A 21031-nucleotide genomic window follows, 5' to 3' on the forward strand; every position below is an offset into this window, starting at 1 on the left:
AATGGAAAAACTTCCACATGAGGATAGGAAATTTTCTTTGTAATGGTTTTATATCCCATCTATTCTTTTTAGTTTGAAGGAGTAAGAAAGGAAAATTGCAAACCAATTAACAGTGCTGGCAAACTCTGTAAAATGATGTAGTAACAGAAATGTGTACATTTCAAATACAGTAAAGACATTTTTTCCACAACTAATGTTAGCTGAAATCTATTATGCTTTTACTCATGCATATTTTATACTAATAAAATATATCTTAAATATATCAAAAGATTTAGATTTATTTTAGTTGCTAAAATCGCTATTGTAGGATTGTAGGTAGATCATACAGTTTTGTATATTATTGCTCTTTAAACCAAAATGAAACCATAGCATGCCTATGGGAGATGCAGGAAATCCTTCAAGTCTGTCCTTTGTCCATTTTAATAGTGCTTTTGAGATTAGAGCGAAAGATTTTACAACGGCAGAAAGCTAGTCGTCAACCTTAATGCTTATTAGTTTTGATACTTATTTGAAATATGTTAAAAGAAAAAAAAATAAAAACCTTTACTTTGATTTTCAACAGTAATTCAATAGAAGGGAAGTAAATCTGATTTTTTAAAATACTTACAGCTGTGTAATTGTGTGCCTTTTCTAAATGAAAATAGCGCATCAGTGTTGCCAAGGATTGAAAATGGTTTCAGATTTGCTTCTTATAATGTAGTTCACTTTACAAAACGGAGTGGATTCCACAGTGACAAGCTTGGACACAAAAAAACCCCACCATTATGAAAAGAACAATTCTTGCTGACAAATTAAATAAATAGTGTATATAAATCTATTGTGCATACATTAGAGAATGGAGCTAGTGATGCTGATTTGGGCATTTCATGCTTCTAAATACTTATTCTCAAATTGTTTACAATTTTCTCAATGATTTTCAGTGTGGGCCAATATGGTTTTATAATTGGTCTCATCTGAAAGGTGATTTTTATTTTAAAGTTTCAAGAAAATTGAACTGGTTTTGACTGGCAACTTCTATTCCCAACCTTAAAATAAACAGACCTATTTTATACTTAAAATATGTTTGTTTTTTTGTGTCATTATATCTCAGACAGCTTCATTTTATTTTAGAATGTCAAATTTGGCATAAATCTGTGATCTTCAGTGATGGATAGTAGCTATGCAAGTTAGTAACAAGTGGTTTTGGAAAAAAAAAACCTTAGACATTAGAAGAAATTGAAGATGACATACTGAGCATGTGCAGTACATCAGATTCTTTAATGAAATAAGTACACAACATTCCACACTGACACACACACACTAGTTTCATCTGGATGTATGCAGAACAGTTGTGCTTGTGTCACACTTGAGTATGGCTGAAGCCACCATGGTGAAAGATTTAAAATGTGGTCTCTCAGAGTATGTTTTATAGGGCTTTGACCTGGGTGTTGCTCTGAATCCCCTCCCCCCAGCCCATACACTAGAACTGTCACTCAAATTTAGTGGTGCTTTCAACCTGGTCTAGCTGGCAGAGCTGGGCATATGAATTAAAGAGAGGGTTACTCACCCTGTGCGGTAACTGAGGTTCTTTAAGATGTGTGTCCCTATGGGCGCTCCACTCTAGGTGCTGCGGCACCCCCTGCACCTGGGAACAGAGATCTTCACCAACTGTGCCTGATGGACTTCACATGCGCACCTCCCATCTCCCGCGCTGTGTGCGGGATGTGTATATAGCACTGTATAATCCGACTGCCCCCAGTTCCTTCTCTGCCGCAGAGCTTATGTTTTTGGCTTCAAAGCAGAGGGGAAGAGGGTGGAGAGCGGAGCACCCATAGCGGGACACATCTTGAAAAACCTCAGTTACTGCACAGGGTGAAAAGAAAAGGAGTACTTGTGGCACCTTAGAGACTAACCAATTTATTTGTGCATGAGCTTTCATGAGCTACATCTCACTTCACGGCTGTTACTCTGAAACCTGCACAGGGTGAGTTACTCTCTCTTCTTTGAGTGATGTCGCTGTGGGTGCTCCACTGTAGGTGGCTATAAAGCAGTGCTCCTAGTTGGAAGGATGGGCTTTGGAATGACATGTACTGCCAACGATAGGACAGCATGTCCAAGGAGAGTGTGCATAATAGTGTAGTGCTGGGTGAAAGTGTCTGTCGATGCCCACGTGGCAGCCTTACAAAGGTCATAAATGGGGACATTATTAAGAAAGGCAATTGAGGTAGGCAACGATCATGTGGAATGCGTTCTGACTGAGATAGAAGGTTGTCTATCATGGAGTTCGTAAGATAAACATATACACTGTGAGATTCATTTAGAGAGGCATTGTTTCAATATAGTAGTGCCTCTGGATCTTTCGGTGGTGGAGAGGAATAAGTGTGGCAATTTCCAGAAGGGTTTAGTCCTGTCCAAGTAGAAGGGTAATGCGCCCCTCATGTCTAGGGTGTGTAGAGCTGCCTCCTGTTGATTACTGTGTGGCTTCAGAAAGAAGCAAAAGGAGGTGTGTTGGTTGGTTGAGATGAAAAGATGTTGGGACCTTAGATAAGAATCTTGGGCATGGTAGTGTAACTTTGCCTTTATAATACACTGTGTATGGTGGATATACCAGGAGGGCCATGATTTCGCCCACTCATCGAGCAGAAGTGATAGTGACAAGAAAGGCCGTTTTCATTGATAGGTAGATGTAAGAACAGGTTGCCATTGGTTCAAAGGGGGCCTAGTCAGAGAATGTAGGACCAGGCTTGGGTCAGGTCTTGTATATGGGGATAGAGATTTTGAATACCCCTCAAGAAGTGCTTCATGAATGGGTGTGTGAAGATGGAGTGACTATCAATGGGTGAGTGAAAAGTAGTGATTGTCACCAAGTGTACCCTAATTAGAGCTATTGGCCAATCCTGACTGTTTGAGGTGTAGAATGTAGTCAAAAATAAGTGGCAAAAGGGCCACTGCATCAACCTGGTGGGAGGTGCATCAGCAGTGAAATCTAGTCCATGTGAATGTAAGTGCCTTTGGTCGAGTCACTCCTGTTATTGTAAAGTATCTTTTTGACTGTGTCTGAGCAGGTTATTTCCGGGCCCTAGAACCATGGAGGAGCGAAGCTTTGAGATGAAGCATCTGTGGATTGGGACGGAGAATGCATCCTATGTCCTGTGAGAGGAGTCAGCGTTAGGTGGAGAGAGATCAGTCAGCATACCATCATGCATAGAAGATAAGTATACCAGACCTGTTGGCAGGTGAGGAGGAAAAATGTAAAGTTGCGGGAGCCTCCTCTTCCTCCTGTTCTTTCTTCTCAGTTGGCACTGGTGGCAGTTCGACTTCCTGAGGGTGAGACACTAATGGAGAAGGGAGAGGTGTAGGTCTCTGGCTTTGCTTTCTGGGAGGATCCTGAATTGTGCCCTGTACTTGGCCCAAGGGTCCCCCTATGGCCAGTTTGGTGGGAGTGGCACATGTGGCTGCATCCATGGTGGTCCCTGCCAGGATTGGGGGCCCACAGGTAGTCTCCATATAGTGAGGATAAGATGGTGCAATTTGTCCAGTAGGGAACAATGGAACTCTGTCCTCCTCCTCACTGGGGAAGGGAGATGCCATCCTCAGTGGAGAGAGGGAGAAATGTCATGAGTCTGGAGAGGTGGGTAGAAGTGCAGGGACCTCCGATTGAAGAAGCAGAGACTCTGGAGTGTCACATACCAGCAGGTCTTTAGGGTATCTGAAGTCTCGTAGAAGTGGAAGGAGCATCACTGATGCCGTTGTAACACACAGTGGGGAGGGAAGAGTTTATGTCCCTGAAATTTCAGAAGATGGTGCTGAAGACTTGGCTGGTGCCGAAGATTTCTATGTCAATGAGTCGGTCATTGCTGGTGACTTGGTCAGTGCCGATGATTTTGATGGTGCTGAGGTCTTACTCTCAGTCAACGGCTTCATCGGTGCCGTAACTCCTGCAAATGGGCTGCCTTGGTGCCCAGAGCTGGGGAACGGTGCTGAGAGCTGAAGGTTTGTGCAGATAGGATCTTGAGACTATTTATTTGAGCCAGTATACTTAAATGAACCCCAGAACTATGTCCCCTGTTGGATGAGGTTGAAGCCACTGACCTAGCCAGGGATGTTCTGGTGGGCTGCGCCTCAGAGTGTGAGGAGGAGGAAGCCCATTTCTTGTCATTTGCACGATCACAAGATGACTCTCTCTTCACAGGGCATGTGGGGGAGGCAGCAGACGACCTGGCAGAAAGTGAGCGTATCTTTGGGAAAGAATCTGGGCCCGAGCCTGATGCTGGACGTAGCATTTTCTCCATGAGGAGAAGTTTCAGTCTAATGCCCTGTCATTTCTGGCTCTAGGTTTCAGGCTGAGGCAGTGAGAACACTTTTGTGAAATGTGTGCCTCTCCCAGATATACACTGCAGGTGGCCATCTGTTATTGAGAAGGTGGACCTGCATGAAACGCACCTCTTAAACCCAGGAGAGCCAGGCATAAGGGCGAAGGGAAAAGGCTTCCCAGTTGGGAAGGACAGGAAGTGGGAAAAATGGAAACCTAAGCTATGAGAAGAACTGCAAAGTTAAAACAAAAACATTGGTTTTAAATAGAAGGAGAAGAAAAGGGGGGGAAAAAAAACTAACTACACTATCAGGTAAGGCACTGTCTATGAGGGAATAGGAGAAGCAGGCTCTGCTAGCGGATTCCGTCCCAGATGAAAGGCACTAGAGAAGGAATTGGGAGCGGTTAGACCACACAATGCTATATACATACTGCGTGCAACCTGCGAGAGAGAAGGTGTGCATACATGGTCCGACAAGCACTGCTGGTGAAGATCTCCAATTCCAGGCACAGGGGGTGTTGCCAACCTCCAGTGGAGCACCCATAGAGACATCACTCGAAGAAGCAGCCTGGGTTATTTGCAGTGAAGATGAAGACTAAATCTGGTGCTGCTAGTCCTCCAATCCCTCCCACAATTCCTCCTGTATACCCTGAAAGACAGACAAGTTCTCCTACAATTCATGGGGAAAAGAACTATAGAGTGACTTACTGCATCACAAAGAACCATTGGAGATGCCCCCAGAAATCCTAGTGCTACTCATGGTGGAGTCACAGGACCAGGGAAGACACAGGGTGGGTTCCACAAAACTCATATTCAGCTGCCACCTAACTCTGTAGGTGCTTAAACTCAGTGCTTAAGTTTCTGTAGTAAAAGTTCCCAAAGCACCTATGTTCCTACCACTAGCCATCTGATTCTAGGCCTGCCAGCTCTCAGATGAGTGTGCTACCCCTTGGGCAATGGGATATTCTGATGTGGGACTCCTTCAGTTTCTCCTGTTGAAGTTGTTACACTTTTTAAATAACTGAGTGATTATTAATTTGACCTGAGAATTAAAATAACTCTCTAGCCCAGGGGTTAGGGCACTCACCTGAGAGGTAGCAGATCTCTGTTCAAAGCCCTTTGCTTCATTAGGCAGAAGGGGGACTTGACCCAGGGAGCTCTCACATCTGGTGTGAGTACCCTAGCCACTGGGGTAAAGGTTATAAGTCCTCCACGTCCCCAGTTTTATGAAGTTAGGCAGCCTCTGAGCTCACCTACCAGATCAGGCCTCCATGGCTCAGACAGTGGAACACCTATCTTTCCCCAGTTCGTGGATCACTAGCAGCAATAGGCATCTCCCTGCAGCCCAGACTTAGACACCTACATCCCAGAGAGGAGAAGGGCGTAAGACACTCCCTTCTCACCAGCATCTCCCAGAGGCTAGCTTAGGTGGCACTGTGCTTGTGTGCTGATTTTGTGGATTGCAGTGTTGTTCTGGTGATTTTCTAGGTGCCTAATTTCGTTTTTTTGCATCCAGGCCACTGTAACTTGAGGTTTCTTAGTAGAGTTAGGATTAACCTGTCATTGCTGCGTCTGCTCTTAGGTTTTCTGAAAGAGGATGTGCTAATAGACCTGGCATACAGACAAAAGTAGTCATGTGGTAGAACAGAGCAGTACTGTGGAACTCAGGTCGAAAGACCATCTGCAATACCAGTGGTTCTTGTCCTCTCTGGTGTAGGCTGCACAAGTACAACTGGAGTGAGGACTTGTTTTGAGGTACTGTACTTGAACCACACCTGCAATATCTGGGTACATTTTTGTATGTGGATGAGAGATATATTAGAAATACTATAGGCACTAAATACTGCATTTACCAATAGCAGAACTCTCTTTACTTCAGTTTAAATAGCCCGTATGCAGCTTGATAGCACCTAAAGAAAGTGGCACTGTGGTTAAGGCAGTTGACTAGACCTCAGGAGATCTGAGTTCAATTCCTAGCTCTATCATGGGCTTCCTGTGTGACCTCATATGTAAAATGGAAATAAAAATACTTACAAATCTCACAGTGGACCCCAGGATAAAATCATTAAATGACTAACACAGATACTGCAGTGATGTGTATTTAGATGCATGTACAGCCACATCATCAGGAAAGAAAATTAAGGAATAAGTAAACCTCGTGCATAATATAGAGAAATGCGTATTGAGAGTTACTTGGCTAACAGCCACACAGCTCCCCATTCATTGTAATAGAAGCTGCAAAGCTAAAAGTACCCTTTTAATTGTAAGTTAGTACATAACTGAAACTATGTTCCTGAGTCTAGAACCTGCCTACATGACCACTAGACGAGGAAAAAGGTGCTTTTAAAAACTGTGTTAGCTAATATATCACCTCATGTTGGCACAGTTTAACAACTTCAGAATTGTGTTCATTGGCTGTGTTTATCCCAAATTCTCCATCAATGGAATATCTAGATTGGAAAACTGGTCGAGGTAAGGTTAAGGTTAGGAACAACATGTTAATTAACCTCCATCGTGAGCTAGTCTTGACATGCTCCGCCTTATCACACAATGAGCTAACACAATTGTAACTTCATCTCTGCTATGTGTCAAGGCTGCTTTCAAACTTGAATTTTTAAAAAATCAGTGTTTCTAGTCTATTCATCATGTAGATAGGTCCTCAGGATTTGTCTAACTACAGTTTGTGGTCCCATTTTAACTTGCATTAATAACTGACTGCCAATTAATTTAAGTTAGCTAATGCAATAGTAAACGCTAGTTTAAACACTCCACAAATGTTCGGTGTGTCCTGGAACAAACATTGATGGAATGTCATGGCCAGCATTTCTCTAACTCAGGTATCTGAGAAAACCAACATCATGAAAACAAGAGCAAAGTTTGCAATGTAAAGTGAAGAAATACAAGACTATTTTTAAGAGAGAAAAAGGAAAAACTTTAGTTAAAATATTTTACAATAAAATAATGATTATAAATCTCTTTAGTTAAATATGTACACATTACATGGTATTTTAAAAAATAATGGAACTGGTTAAAGTTTTCAAGCAAATCTAATGCACAAATCCACCATCTTGTCAGCTTTAGATTGTAATGTCAGTTTAACATTCATAAATGGCTGTGTCAGACTAATGGCACTGCTTTGTGCAAAACATAAACAAAATTAAGAAAAAATTCACCAAAATCTTTCCGTTCCCATGGTAAATTTCTAAAAAAGGTAGTACATACAACACACATTGTGATTGTATACAGAGGTTAGAATGACCAGCACTAATATAACCCCCATATCTACAAAATAATTAACTCCTTGGGTAGCTTTAGTTTTTGTAAACTACTAATTCTTAGTCCTAGCAAATTGTGCTTTTAGGCAGCCACGTGGCCAATAAGGTAGATGTTGTCATAAAGGTGCCCTACAAAATCTTCACTAATGTTCTGAGCAGCACGTCGTGTGTTTCGGATAAATTCTCTCTTTGACATTTTGTTCTTCACATGAGGGCTGGTAAGATCAATGGAAAGCAGAATCAAAGAGTAGCATAGTACATAAACTGCATCTAAAGAAAAGAGAACATTATGAAGTTATTGTTTACAGAACCGTAAGTATGGATGGCACTTTACAGGCAACTAAAATTACCAGTCCCTGCTCAAGGATCTTATAATCTTAAGGGCTTGCATGAATAGATATGCACATGAGTAACTTTACTCACATGAGTAGTCCATTGAAAACAATTTATTATTATTGAAAAGTTATAATAATGCAGTGCTAAATAAACACCAATGAATTTATTTATATATATAGAGTATCTAAAGTGTGCAAAATTCTTTACAAACATGAAGGTAGACTGATCCCTTCCCTGAAGAGATTTCACTTTAAGGCCCTGATCCCACAACTGCGAGGCACATTCTAAAGACTAAGTATGTGAGCAGTCTCACTGGGTAAAATCCTGGCCCCACTGAAGTCAATGGCAAAACACCCATTGACTTCAATGAGGCCAGGAATTCACCCTATTTGCTTCAGTGGGATTATTCACAGGGTGTAAAGTTAAGCTTATGTGTAAGTCTTTACAGGATCAGAACCTATAGAGACCACAGAGATAAAGGGCAAACAAGGGTGAAGGGAAAAGATGTAACACAACCATTTTTTAAAATCACTTTTTGTACATGAAAGTTGTTTGCCTGTCAGGTATGTACAAGAGGAAAATCAGTAAGTCAAAAGTTTTTTTTTTTTTAAATTACTATTACTTGTCTGTATTACCGTAGCTCCTGACAGGTGTCTGTTTGCTTACTGTATACAATATACGCAGACCTGACCCTCTCCCAAGACTAATCTTTCTACTTTTAGAAAATTTTTAATTGGACCCTGATTTAAACCCACTATGAAAAGTAACATTTTTCAAAGTATATGTAGATAAATATAGACTGATTCAATGCACAGAAGTCCTCTCTTCTTACCAGGGCTAAGGCCAAGTTCTCTCATCAAATCAGGATTACAAGCACAGAATCTGTGTGAGAACTTTGTTATAAGAGTCTCAAGATACTCCCCACGCTCCTCAGGGGCATGAATGTGCCTGAAAAACTCTCTCAGTGCATTTGGCAAGAACTGATTTCTGAAGTTGTGCAGTGTCACAAGGTCATCCAAAACATCTCTCCTGGTTGTGGGGGCAGGGGGGAAATACAAAAAACATTTAGAGAAATTTCCTTTCTACTGTTTAAACATGAAACAAGGTTTCACAGATTAAAATGAAGATTTCTTAAAGAGTCTTAATTATAGGTATTTTCTGTCATGAGAAAATGAAGAAAAAAATCCAACAATGATAAAGCAAGAATAGGAAACACACGTTCCTCAGACTCCTACCACAGCAGCGTACAGTTCAGCCTAATACTTTAGAGAAATTATAATAAAAGCAGTATTCTAAATTTGTACACATACACACACAGAGTACAGAGGAAATTGAGGCTGCAACAATACCTGAGAAAACTAAGGAAACCATAGTCAAAGGAATAAATATACAATATGTCTTTCAGGGCCTATGTACATTAACAAGCAGTTAAGGCAGTACTCTCTTAAAACCAGGCTCAGCTAAGGTGATATTCACTGATGGTGCATAGGGCTGGCATAGAGGCCCTCCGCAACGCTCAGCTTCAGTGGGAATGCATGCTCAGTCTATTCCCTGAATATCAAAATGGCTTGGTGTGCAAGGGAAACTTGGAAGCAAGCCAGGGGAGCGGCAAGAGAGCCACAAATGTACTGATCCAGTGGCTGAAAACGTCCCAACTAGGGGTTGTGGAGCATCAGCATCCAGAATTCCAGCCTATGGTCTATTCTTTTGCACATCTACAATTTCCACGCCCCAGTCTAAACACAGTGTCTTGCTTAAAGCCTGGTTACTCATTCTTTCGGGAGGAAAGGTGAATTTCATTCTTAAGAAACAAGAGAAAATATACATAGCAAAATATTAAGAACAACATTCCAATGCTAGAGAGTGCAAAGATCTCCTATGTAAGGTGACATTCCAATTAAGCTTGGAACTGAAAACATGGAAATAAGTACACTATCTGACCTTTACTAGATAAACACAGTATGCTTATATACATATAGTGGTGTATGCACACACATGCTAGAACGGAGTAAATGTTCTGCTTTAGGAATAATATATTTTAGCTGAATCTCTGTTTGAGCTCTTAATTCAAATTTTTCTAATTAAAGATTATTTTTCATTAGATTAGTACATGTAAGAAGAGTGATTACAGAAAGGTGCTACAGACTGAAAAAAAGGAATATAGCATTTTTTCCTCATTACAGATTCAAATTACCTTTCATCAAGATAGATCCTCAGTTTCTTCCAATTTAGTGTTCTTGTACAAAAGATAAACTTAGCTATTTCCTTTGGTGAATCATCCAGTATACCCTTGGACATAAAGTAGTTAACTCCCTGAGACAAAAAAGGACATTTTTATATAAATAAAATTGGTCTTAACAATTCTTTTATGGGCAAATATTGTAATGAGTAATATTGGAACATAAGCCTGCTAACGTTTTAGCATAATACCTCCTTCATCCTCTAAACAGCATTTCAACATGCACAACACAATCTAAAATTAATATAAATCAAATGCAAATAAAATTAATGCAACATTATGGTTGAGATTTTACATGTACTAACAGTAGGAAATTCAAAATTACACAGCCCACAGCAAGCATAATTTGATTCTGTTGTATTTTCTCTTACTATTTTTCTGTCATATGTATGTACATGGTGATTAAATTATGTTTGTTGTAGGGACCATAATTTATAATTTCCTAATTATGGTGCATATAAAAATCTTGGCTTTTTGCCTTTATTTTTATCTAAAGCATTGATATCAATGTTCTTCCATGTGTATGGAATCACATTCAAATAAATGCACTATATACATTTAATTAAATGTATAATAACTCAAATAATGCAAGTGTGTTTATTCAAAGTGCAGATCAAGATACACACACATATACATATAGTATATATGTATAAAAAAATCCAACAGCACTCTGCCTCTCCCTAATAAAAAAAACTAGTTTAGAAAGTGACAGAATGAACATATATCATATGCTATCTATTCAATTATTTATTACTTCTACATTACAACCATTTTTTCACACTTTGCCAAGCACACACTTTTCACTAAGAAGTATGTACATGCCAAATTTGAACATGTAAATACAATATTTAAAATCTTTTTGGATGCTTTTCTTGAATTCAAGTATCTTAAAGCATGAAAAACTACTTTTGTCATGGTCTTATAATTCAAAAGCAGTTTACTGCATTTTAACCAAAAATTTTGGGGAGGGGTGGGTAGAGGGAGAAAAACCGTGACCTATTTAAAAGCAGAGCATAAAACTTTTTTGGGAAGGGGCTTAAACTCAAATTGCGTCTTCCGCAGTAAATATGGCAACACAACAGTGATAATATAATGCTGAAATATGTACCAATGTGCAATCTAATGCATTATCTTAATTTGATTTAGACATCAGTGTATCAGTGCAACTCCCTAAATCACCAAATAAGATAATCCTTACAATTTTTTTTCATTATAAATCTTCTGATTCCAGGTACTTTACAATATATTCCAAATTTCCCCTTTTGGATTAAATTATATCTATAAAGACACAGTGGGGGCAACCTAACACTTTGTTTATAAGCAACCTTCCCAGTGATGTCAATTGAAGTTCTACATAAATAAGGAGAGCAGGACTGAGCTTTTAATCTGGAAAGTTATTTTATAAAAAGTGAAACAGTTAAGTAAGACAGAAAAGCTGAACCATGTCAAGCAAACATGATTCTAGAAACTACACCTTGAGATGATGATCAGGGACTTCACTTAAGAGACCTGAAAGACTAGCACACACATACACAACACACATAATATGCTACTTAGTCTTCTTTTTTTTTAAACTGGTTCGTAATTTGTTTTTATATTTGTGGAAAATGTTACCTGAAGTAACATAGTTCTTTAGTTATAATCGAAACAATGTTTTAAATATATGCAAAAAATTAAATATATGCAAACAATTTTCTATTAGGAACAAGGAATCTAGGCAACTTTAGGGCCTGATTCAGGTAAGCATCCCTATTCAGGGCAGCATTTAAGCATGTGTTTAAATTAAAGCATGCACTTGAGTGTGTGCTTAATACCCATTGACCTAATTGGGATTTATCTAGGCTTTTCCAAATAGGAATGGCCTTAAACACATGCTTAAGTGCTTTTCTGAATCGAGGCTTAAATGGAAAACTAAAATGGATTATCAAAATGATTAAACAATTGCTCACTGATGCCTCAAGTATTTTGACAATTGCTTAAATATGACAAAAAGCAAAACATCAACACTACAATATCTCATTACATCTTCTGTTTAACTCTGCCTCCTTAATCTTGCACTCTGATTCAGCAAAACATTAAAGTAGGTGCTTACCTATAAGCACGTGCTTAAAAGTGTTCAGATGAACTGGTGCCTTGCGGAATATCCTATTTTTAAACAAGCTGTGTCCTCACAGCACTTACTCTTCTTACTACAGGGTGTTACTAAAAGAGGGAGACATTGGACAATCGGAACAGATATGGATTTACCATCTACCTTCACAATGAAAAAAGTCACCTGTTCTACACAGACAATCTGAACTTGTTCTCCCAGAACTGGGAGATGCTGGGAAATATTTCTGTGCTATATAAGGCTCTTCAGAACCAGCAGTGTGTTGTTGGTACTCATTATACAAGCGACCAGCTCCTCATTTGACATCCTCAAACCCACCCTAGCTCTGCTTCCTTCTTTTATTGTAACTTCTTATGCCACTGCCATCTCCTCACTCATTTCCTTTTCCTCTTTTTCACACACACACACACGGTGTGATTGCATATTCATTCCAACACAGTAACAGTGACATTTTGGAGTTACTGTTATTTCGCCTCAAATAACAAATAATTTGAACCAAACTGAAATGGTTTCTTTTAAAAGATTTTCCCCATTTTTTTGTTTGCTCACATTGAGTGAAGGTTATTTGTAAGGACACTGGACAATCTGCTCGCTAAGTGTGTAAACTGTTGTATGTTTATGGCATCTCCATCACCTTCCTCCCCAACAAAATAAATCACCTTTGTTAGATAAGCATGTTTAGCTATGAATGGACACTATTCAAAGGGCATAATTCTACAAGGAAGCGAAAACTAAATGTCAGATAATCCGCTTTAAAGTCCCATTGCACTGATCCATCTTAAACTGGCATCTGAGGATTTCCCCAGCAAAGGGGAATCCTTGGCTGGAGTAAAGCCAGTCTATTGAGCTTTATGTCACCTGTTTCTCACCAATTTTTGGGTAAGAGTGGTTTAAGGCTGGTGGGGGCACACTGGGTGGGGTGGAACAAGGACAATATACTCTGGCAATCATGGTCTAGTGAAATGGTCCTTAGAAGACCTTTCCAGCAGCCATGATTTACAGCAGTTTCATGGCTGCTCTAAATTGTGTTTGTGGCCAGCTTTGTCCTTTGGCTATCCTCAGGACTGGGGGCTTAGAAAAGGTGATTTAGAACTATCCATGTCTTCCTTCCCCATTGTGCTGTTTATGAGCTCAACAAAGCCCAGGATGCAATCCTAAATTTAAGAAGGGCAATTTAAAGTATATGCAACTAACAGTCATCATGCTTGACTAGGGAGGCAAGTAACTATCACAACAGGTTCTAGTTTATGGTCACTAGTTGTTCATGTCACCCCTTTCTCGTGTTACCAATTAATTTTGATGCAGTTCACCAGTTCTCATTTGCATTCCCTCTGATCTTTCCCCTTTGTCTTTAGAATACCTCCATCTTTCCTAAATGGATGTCTGAAATTGTGCAATATCGATTTAATTTTTCTTCATCAGCATTCACTTCACTCCACATTACTGCAGTACTCCTGTGGTTGTTTTCTTCTCTACCCATAATATTTTCAATATGCATGTTAGACCTTTTTAGCTACTTTTCATCCTCTGCCTTAGGGGTCCAGCATCCGTCACACGTATACAAAGATGCAAATTCCATGCTGGTTAACCTTTGAATGCTGTCTTTTCCTCAAATTTAGTTTCAGATGTACTCAACATGCCAAAGCTAGACTATTCAAGATTTCTTGGCATACTATTTCTTGTAGCACATGGAAATGGATTAAAAGTAATAGATGCACAGCAGGAGAGTGGACAATTGACATGCGTGAGGGGGCTGAGATGCTCTTTGAAACATATCTGGATGATTAGCAGACTGGATTGCCAAGGATGTCTTGAAAGAGGGAAGATCAAATTGGAGGAATTTATTCGAGATGCCACTCAGAATTGTAGAGAATCTGGTTACTGGAAAGGGGCCAGTGTTGGACAGCTTTTATTTTTATCATTTGTTTACAGCTATATTGCTTGTAGATATATTATGGTAGGTATCTTGTAGCAGCTATTACAGATAATTAAGGTTGCAAATGGTTTACATTATAAAAGCTCTGTTTTCATATGCCTATAACTTTCTGCAACTATTCACCTTTTAGGCTGAAGTTTTCTATGCTTATGCCTGATGATGATTTGTTTTTTTAAAAAAAGTTTGAATAAAATTAATTGACAGTTCTGAGTTATAGGACAGTGAAGCACATTTTTGCCAATGGCATTAATCACCCTCCCCTCCCCTAAAAAACCCACCCTAACTATACTTTTCTGATCAAGGTTAATGCAAAAATTGGATAAAGTTTAACATTTGGCATACATAGTTCTGAGTTTTGTGCATTTGCTTAGCTTTTAAAATACGTTTAAAATACAAAAAGATGATTGAAATAAAGAATCACTACTGAGCAGGTCAGTGACCATCTGCTAAGATTTTTAGCACATTTTCATTAACTATTCCCGTATGTGACAGCATGGGACATTCTCTCTGCTGGAACTCATTAGAGAGTTCACGTAGAAGCAGGGGCTGCTGTTCTCAGTCTGCTGCTAACACTATTAGTATGAATTAGTATAGATTGTAAATGCATCATTGATACACATAACAAAAACTACGAAGTATGTTCTCTCCACAAGTTTTACTGCACTCTACAATTTTCTGCAGATTGTAATCTTTTGCTTTACAAAGACTCTAAGAATACCAGACTGGAAGTCTAGTCCCAGTTCTGCCATTGGCTCACTATGTGAAGCTAGGCAAATTGCCTCCTCTCTGTGTGCTTCCTCTGCCAAAAGGGGATAATGATGTTTTATCTGCCTTTGTAAAGCACTTTGGGATCTATGGCTGAATACTATATACATATTAAGTATTATTCTACTGCACTATAACAAAGATACGGCCAGTATAAAATAAACAGTTGCAGTGTGACTGCTCTCTTCGGTTTCTGCAAGAAGGAGTTATCTTCAGCTAAACGATAGGCCTGATTCTACTTAACTCAGCATGCCTCCTTCACAGTGCCAAGCATTCTCAATTCTCACTGAGGTCCAATGGGGGCACTCATGCCACCCCCATACAATTCACCTCAGTATGCTGTATAATTGAAAGCCTAACTGGCAAAATGGAAATAGTAAATCCAGGTATTTTCCTTTTTTCCACTTTTTTTTTTTTTTTTTTTTTAAAAGAAAAAGATTTCAAAAGCAACACCATCTTAAAACTTTAAGGTGCAGTTAACATTTTTTAAAAGTTAGAAAATAGAGAGGTTAAAGCTTCAACAGTAATGTAAACTCAACTGCTTAGATTGTAAGCTCTTCTAGGGCCTTGTGTACAGTGCCTAGCACAGTGGGGTCTCTCCCTGACTGGAATTTCCAAGCACTATTCTGTTCTTCTGGTTAAATGTTAAGCTTAATACATGACTGTTTATGTACTAAAACGTATTCCATTAAACATATTAAAAGGCATAATGTGTCAACATTACTATAGATTATTTATATGAGCATATTAAGGTTCAGAAACCAATCATTCAGGAGTCAAGAAATGCAGATATAATGTTGAACATTCAATTTGAACTCTACCTCCTGGTGCATATGCCTTTAAAACACTGTCTTTCAACATGGGATGCAGAGGAGATAGGGTACTAAAGTGGGATTCATAAGACCTGGGTTCTATTCCCAGCTCTGTCACTGGCTTGCTGAGTGACCTTGGGCCAGTCACATCCCCTCTCTGTGACTCAGTCTGCCCATTTGTAAAATGGGATTAATATTGACCTACTTTGTAAAATGCTTTGAGATCTACAGATAAAAAGTGATATATAGATCTGTGAATCGCAAAGCATTTTACAAAGTAGGTCAATATATGTACGTTATGGATTATTTTTAGCCTAAAAAATTAAAAGTTACCCAGCTTCCAGAACTTGCCATTTCTTAGAATCAGAGCTTTTTGACTTGACATCTCCTGAATATAGACTTTCTAATGTGGTTCAGCACTCTAGACGACTCTGCTTTTCAGTGTGACGTATGACATTATCCTGCAGTATCCTCCACAAACCTAACTGAGTTAAGCTTAAGTATTTTAGGAGTTCTTTGTATTGAAAATGCAATTTTTAATGTAATATTAAGGGATTGTATATAAATCCACAGAGAAAGAAAATTACAACCCTTTGAACTAAGAACAGTGAGGGTGGTTAGGCAAATTCACTCAGGTTGTAACACCTCCAAAGAACTTCACCACCTGGAGAGATACTGGCACATACTGGTTCAAACTGGATTCTCCAGGCACCAACAGACCAAAAACAGACAAAAAAAACCAAAAAAAAAAAAACCACAACGGATTTTTTACTACGTAGGCTGATTTAAAACTGACTCCAAGTCCTCCTTCTTATACAGCAAGTGGACAGGACCTTTGGCCCAATGGGGAGCCTAACCCTAAGGGAAGGGTTGAAAGATCTTTGGCCCACTGAGACCCCATAAGACGTGGATGCTATTTTTGAGCTGAAACGGCGATGAATTTATGACCACGGGAAATACCCGGGTGGGGTTTGAAGGACTAATCACCATCCAAAGCTTTTGTTGGAGTTAGGGAGTCATCTCTGGTCAGCTTATTAGCATGCATGTAGGGGTTTTCCTGTTTTTAATTTTTTTCTGTAATGCTTTTACCTGAAGAATAAATATGCTTGCTTAGAAAGAACTAAGTTTTGTAACTGAACTTTGGCAATTACACTGTGTGCTGCCTCTGATTAGAGAAGTGATTCAGACATGCTTAGGAAATCTGTCTTTTGCTGCACAATATAGTATGGGGACTGTGCAGCCTGGAAATGCCCTGGTCAGGAGGGACAGAGATGCATGTCTCCACTCAAGAAAGGAGTCATCTGAGTGGCCTAGAGCCTAGCGTGGGTGCCCTTGTGGGACCACAGAGGGGTAATACAGATGCAGTTGCCCTGAAATGTGACGTTCAGGTCAATTAAAAAAATTATAAACTACATACATATGATATTCCACTTCCAATTCTCATAACTTTAAGGCAGCTGAACATTTCCCTCTAGTTTATTCCTTAAAGATGTATAAAACAAACCAATTTGATGTTTTTACCATGAGCTGTTAAATTAACCTTGCACAAGAATTTGGACAGAAACAAATGGGAAAGGGAGTATTTTCTGCACATAAGCTTAACTCTACAACAAACAAACAAACCAGACTAATCAATTTTGCTCAAAACTTCTGAAAAAAATCACTTCTAAACTGGAAAGCATTCAAAATCCCCCTCACCAACCAAATCATGAATTAGTCCGACAAAATTAGGAGCAATTGAAGAAAAAAAAGGAGGAGGATGAGAAAGTAAGCCGAATGTCCAACTTAAGTATAGACACACTATACTCACTACAATTTAGGACATTATTATATTGTATGGGTGAAATCCTGGGCCCACTGAAGTCAATAACAGTTTTACCATAGACTTCAGTGAGGCCAAAATTTCACCTTTTATCCACGAAGGAAAACATTAATAAAACCAGGAATTCAGTAAAGACTATTAATGTTAGGAGTAAAACAGAAATTGGGCATCTTTTCTGAGGCAAGTGTTCTCCCTCCCACCTCCACTTATCGTTTAAGTGCATAACTGTGCCTCATAATTTTGGAAGCATACTTTATGATTATGATTATTTTAGAGAGAAAGTTAAATCTACCCATGACACCTCCAAACTTTGAGTAATAACTGCATGATATGAAATGAGTATTGTGCGGGAAAGTTTCACACACTGTACATTATTTAGAATAATATATTGGCAGAAATTAAGTTGGCCTATTATAAAAAATAATTCTCAAACTCTTAAAATTCTTGATACACTTGGAAGTAAAAAACAAAATAGATTTTAGCTATGAGGATATTGCCAATGGAATAAAAATTAAAAATAAGTCTTGCACATGCATAAGGAGGTTATGTTATGTGTAAACACGGTGGTCAGGCACATCTTTCAGTAGAATGTGGTCACCTGCCATGAATTATGCAAGCTCATGCACACATTCAATACAGCATATACAGCAGATTTCACAACGCCATGCATACAACAATGGCGAACCAGATAATCCTACCACAAAGTGTGCAGACGCTCTCCCCCACCCCGTGAGCCACTGCTAGCTCTGGAGCTGATGCTGTGGAGCTTGGTTACCCATTTTCATGACATGGGCGGTGTCCTTTGGAGAATCTTGCTCCTGTGGCCGTAAGTATTCTTATTTTTACAATATTTTAATCAGGTCTGTTACTAAATGTAAAGCAGAGTTGGGCAGGAAGTTTTTAGACACAGGATTTGTAATAATGGAATGTCATTTTATATCATATCATATCAGTCACAGTGTCCTTATAGTAATAATTCTGCCAATATCACAGTTGTAAACAAAACAAACAAGTGAATGCTCTTGGAACTTTCAGACCCAGAACACTTCCTGCCAGGCTATGGTGCTCCACAAGGAGAGAAGACCAGAAGTGCCTAGGAGATACTATGAAATTCCAGGCTCTCAAGGGACCTGAAGCTGACTGTTCATATTTCAGTTGACAAATGGACCATCATGAATTCTGAAGTAGCAAATGTATTATAAAAAAATTAATATATAAATTAGCCTATTTTATAGAATATTTACAAATTTTTAATTTTCATTTAATATAAAAATTACTTATTTGTATATAGTACATTTTATTCTAAAGAATCCCAAAGTGCTTTACACTATACAAAAATTACTTTACCGCTAAATTGGAGTGTAACTGCACATTGCAGTTTAGGACAGGAAGTGAAGAATAATATTATATCCAATTAAAACTGCAGGGGGAACTGTATGTAGGCAGAGCTGTTACCAGATTTAGGACTTGGCCTGGCCTTGGCCTAGGGTTAGCACTTGTACTCTTGTAAACAAATCTTAAATATCTCAGTGTAAAGTTTCATTTGTAAAACTTCTTCTCTAGTAGTATCTCCACCTAGATTATTTTGGAAATTAATATATGAATCATTCTTAACCTGAGCTGCAAGATACCGATAACTTCAATGGGAGTCTAGAGTATTCTGCCCTCTTCTTGTACAGTATCAAAAGAACTGAGTATTATATTTTGTCATCTATAAAAAAGGGCATGGCTTTCAGCAGTCCAAGAAAAAAAAAAATGTGTGCCAGGGCAAATGAGACTCAAAGAATTTAAACCAAATCACTTTGCTGTATTGGCTTATATGACTGCTTTATCATTTTGTCCAGAAATTGTATGTTAACATTATCTGTATGATACTGGCATAGTGAATCATTTGTTTCTAAACGCAAAACTGATTTATCCAATTACCACTTGTGTGTCTTTATTATATAAATATACTTAGAAAGTGAAAACTCAGTTTTGTTCAGGGTGATTTACCATCTCTTTGCAGGAAATGTGATGCATGAGGAGTCTAATTTTATACACAAGGGAATATTTTCAAAATGCTGGTGGGGTTTTTACCACGTATATCCTAGGTTAAACCTGGTTCAACTCTCAAATTTCTCCTTACACAAGCAAAGATGTGGCTAGATTGGGAAAAAGCAGAAGTTAATTCATATAACTAATCAAAACCAAACTAATAGATAACTTTTGTTTAGTTCTGAGATTTATTTAAAATAAATGTACATATTTAACGTAACAGAATGAGTTACGTTTATTAAAAAGGAAGCATTCAGAAAAATAAAAATCAGTTCTATTTACAAAAGTTCAGCCTTTAACAGTTTTGTTCCATTAGTGTAATTTTATAGTATATGTTATAGGCAGGGTAAGTTAACAGATATTATTTCAACATTTGCACCTTGAAATTAGAGGACTTATGAACAGTGTCCCCACCATCCTAGATTCAATTGGTGTTCCGCTCTATGGCAGGTTTCATCTGCATTTAGGGCTTGATCCTGCTCCACTGAAGTTAATGAGAGTTTCGGCATTGACTTCAATGAAAGCTGGATAAAGGCCATATTACATAATAAGATTTTTTAAACATTTATTTCTGTGGGCATATCACAACCATTTTTGAAACTGCCCATGGTCTTATTTACCAGGATCCCACCCCCATGTCAGGATGTGGTTATGAATTTCTGACATCTGTTAGACTGCTGGGCAGAGTACTTATGAGTCAAGCAAGTAAATGATATGCCTGGGAATTGTAAGCATAAAAGATCAGTATAGGGCCATAACTTAGTATTCAGGATTCACATAGTACAACACAGTAGCCATTAAAAATTAACTTCTAATGTTGCTACAAGTTCAATGGTCTCATGTACAGTTTTTTTTAAACTGTATTAAAATTACTGCAACTGTTATTGATGTTAGCAATACTCCACTTACCTCATCAGGGTTGGCATTAAAGGTAAGACTGCCCTCATCCAGCTGCATATACAATCTTCTAAAAGAAAACCCTAGAGGTGGATTCTTATTGTATATAGAGCAGTGTCCCCAAGTGGATTTGCACAACCTACCAAAATAGGAATAAATCTAGTATGAAAATACTTGGCATATTGAACAATGGGGATAAAAAATATTGAATAGTTGCTCATTAATTGATAACCAGTCATCCTATGCACTAAATGAGGCAAGGCCCTGTGAAAAGTTATATGGGATCATGTAATTAATGACAGTATTATAATCCATATGCACAAGGGAGCTGAACAAAGACTGCACAGATGGTGTTAATTCTGACATTTCCTAACATTTGAGTGCTTGACTATGTAACCTAAACAACATTCTTACATTTTTTTCCCATGTAAATGTATAATATACCTCAAAGGAAAAAACAGAAGAAGATTCAACTATACAGTATAGACTGAAGAGCTGATTTCTTTTCTT

At 38.5% G+C, this 21031-nt stretch overlaps 1 protein-coding gene across 4 annotated transcripts in view; it reads right to left on the reverse strand.

The window, feature by feature from the left end:
* Positions 1–318: 318 nt before the first annotated feature.
* The window catches only part of FBXO8 (F-box protein 8), a 32994-nt gene continuing 12281 nt past the window's right edge, over positions 319–21031 (reverse strand). For 3 of the 4 annotated variants that reach the window (XM_073341659.1, XM_073341660.1, XM_073341658.1), the window contains 4 exons: positions 20534–20660; positions 10098–10216; positions 8736–8932; positions 319–7837 (listed from right to left, as the gene is read on the reverse strand). In XM_073341659.1, the coding sequence (XP_073197760.1) occupies positions 7650–7837; positions 8736–8932; positions 10098–10216; positions 20534–20660 (631 nt within the window). In that variant the 3' untranslated portion in view covers positions 319–7649. The remainder of the gene's footprint in view (positions 7838–8735; positions 8933–10097; positions 10217–20533; positions 20661–21031) is intronic. The other variant, XM_073341661.1, reaches the window with a different exon arrangement.

The sequence above is a fragment of the Lepidochelys kempii genome, chromosome 4, assembly GCF_965140265.1.
Source record: "Lepidochelys kempii isolate rLepKem1 chromosome 4, rLepKem1.hap2, whole genome shotgun sequence".
Taxonomy (NCBI): domain Eukaryota; kingdom Metazoa; phylum Chordata; order Testudines; family Cheloniidae; genus Lepidochelys; species Lepidochelys kempii.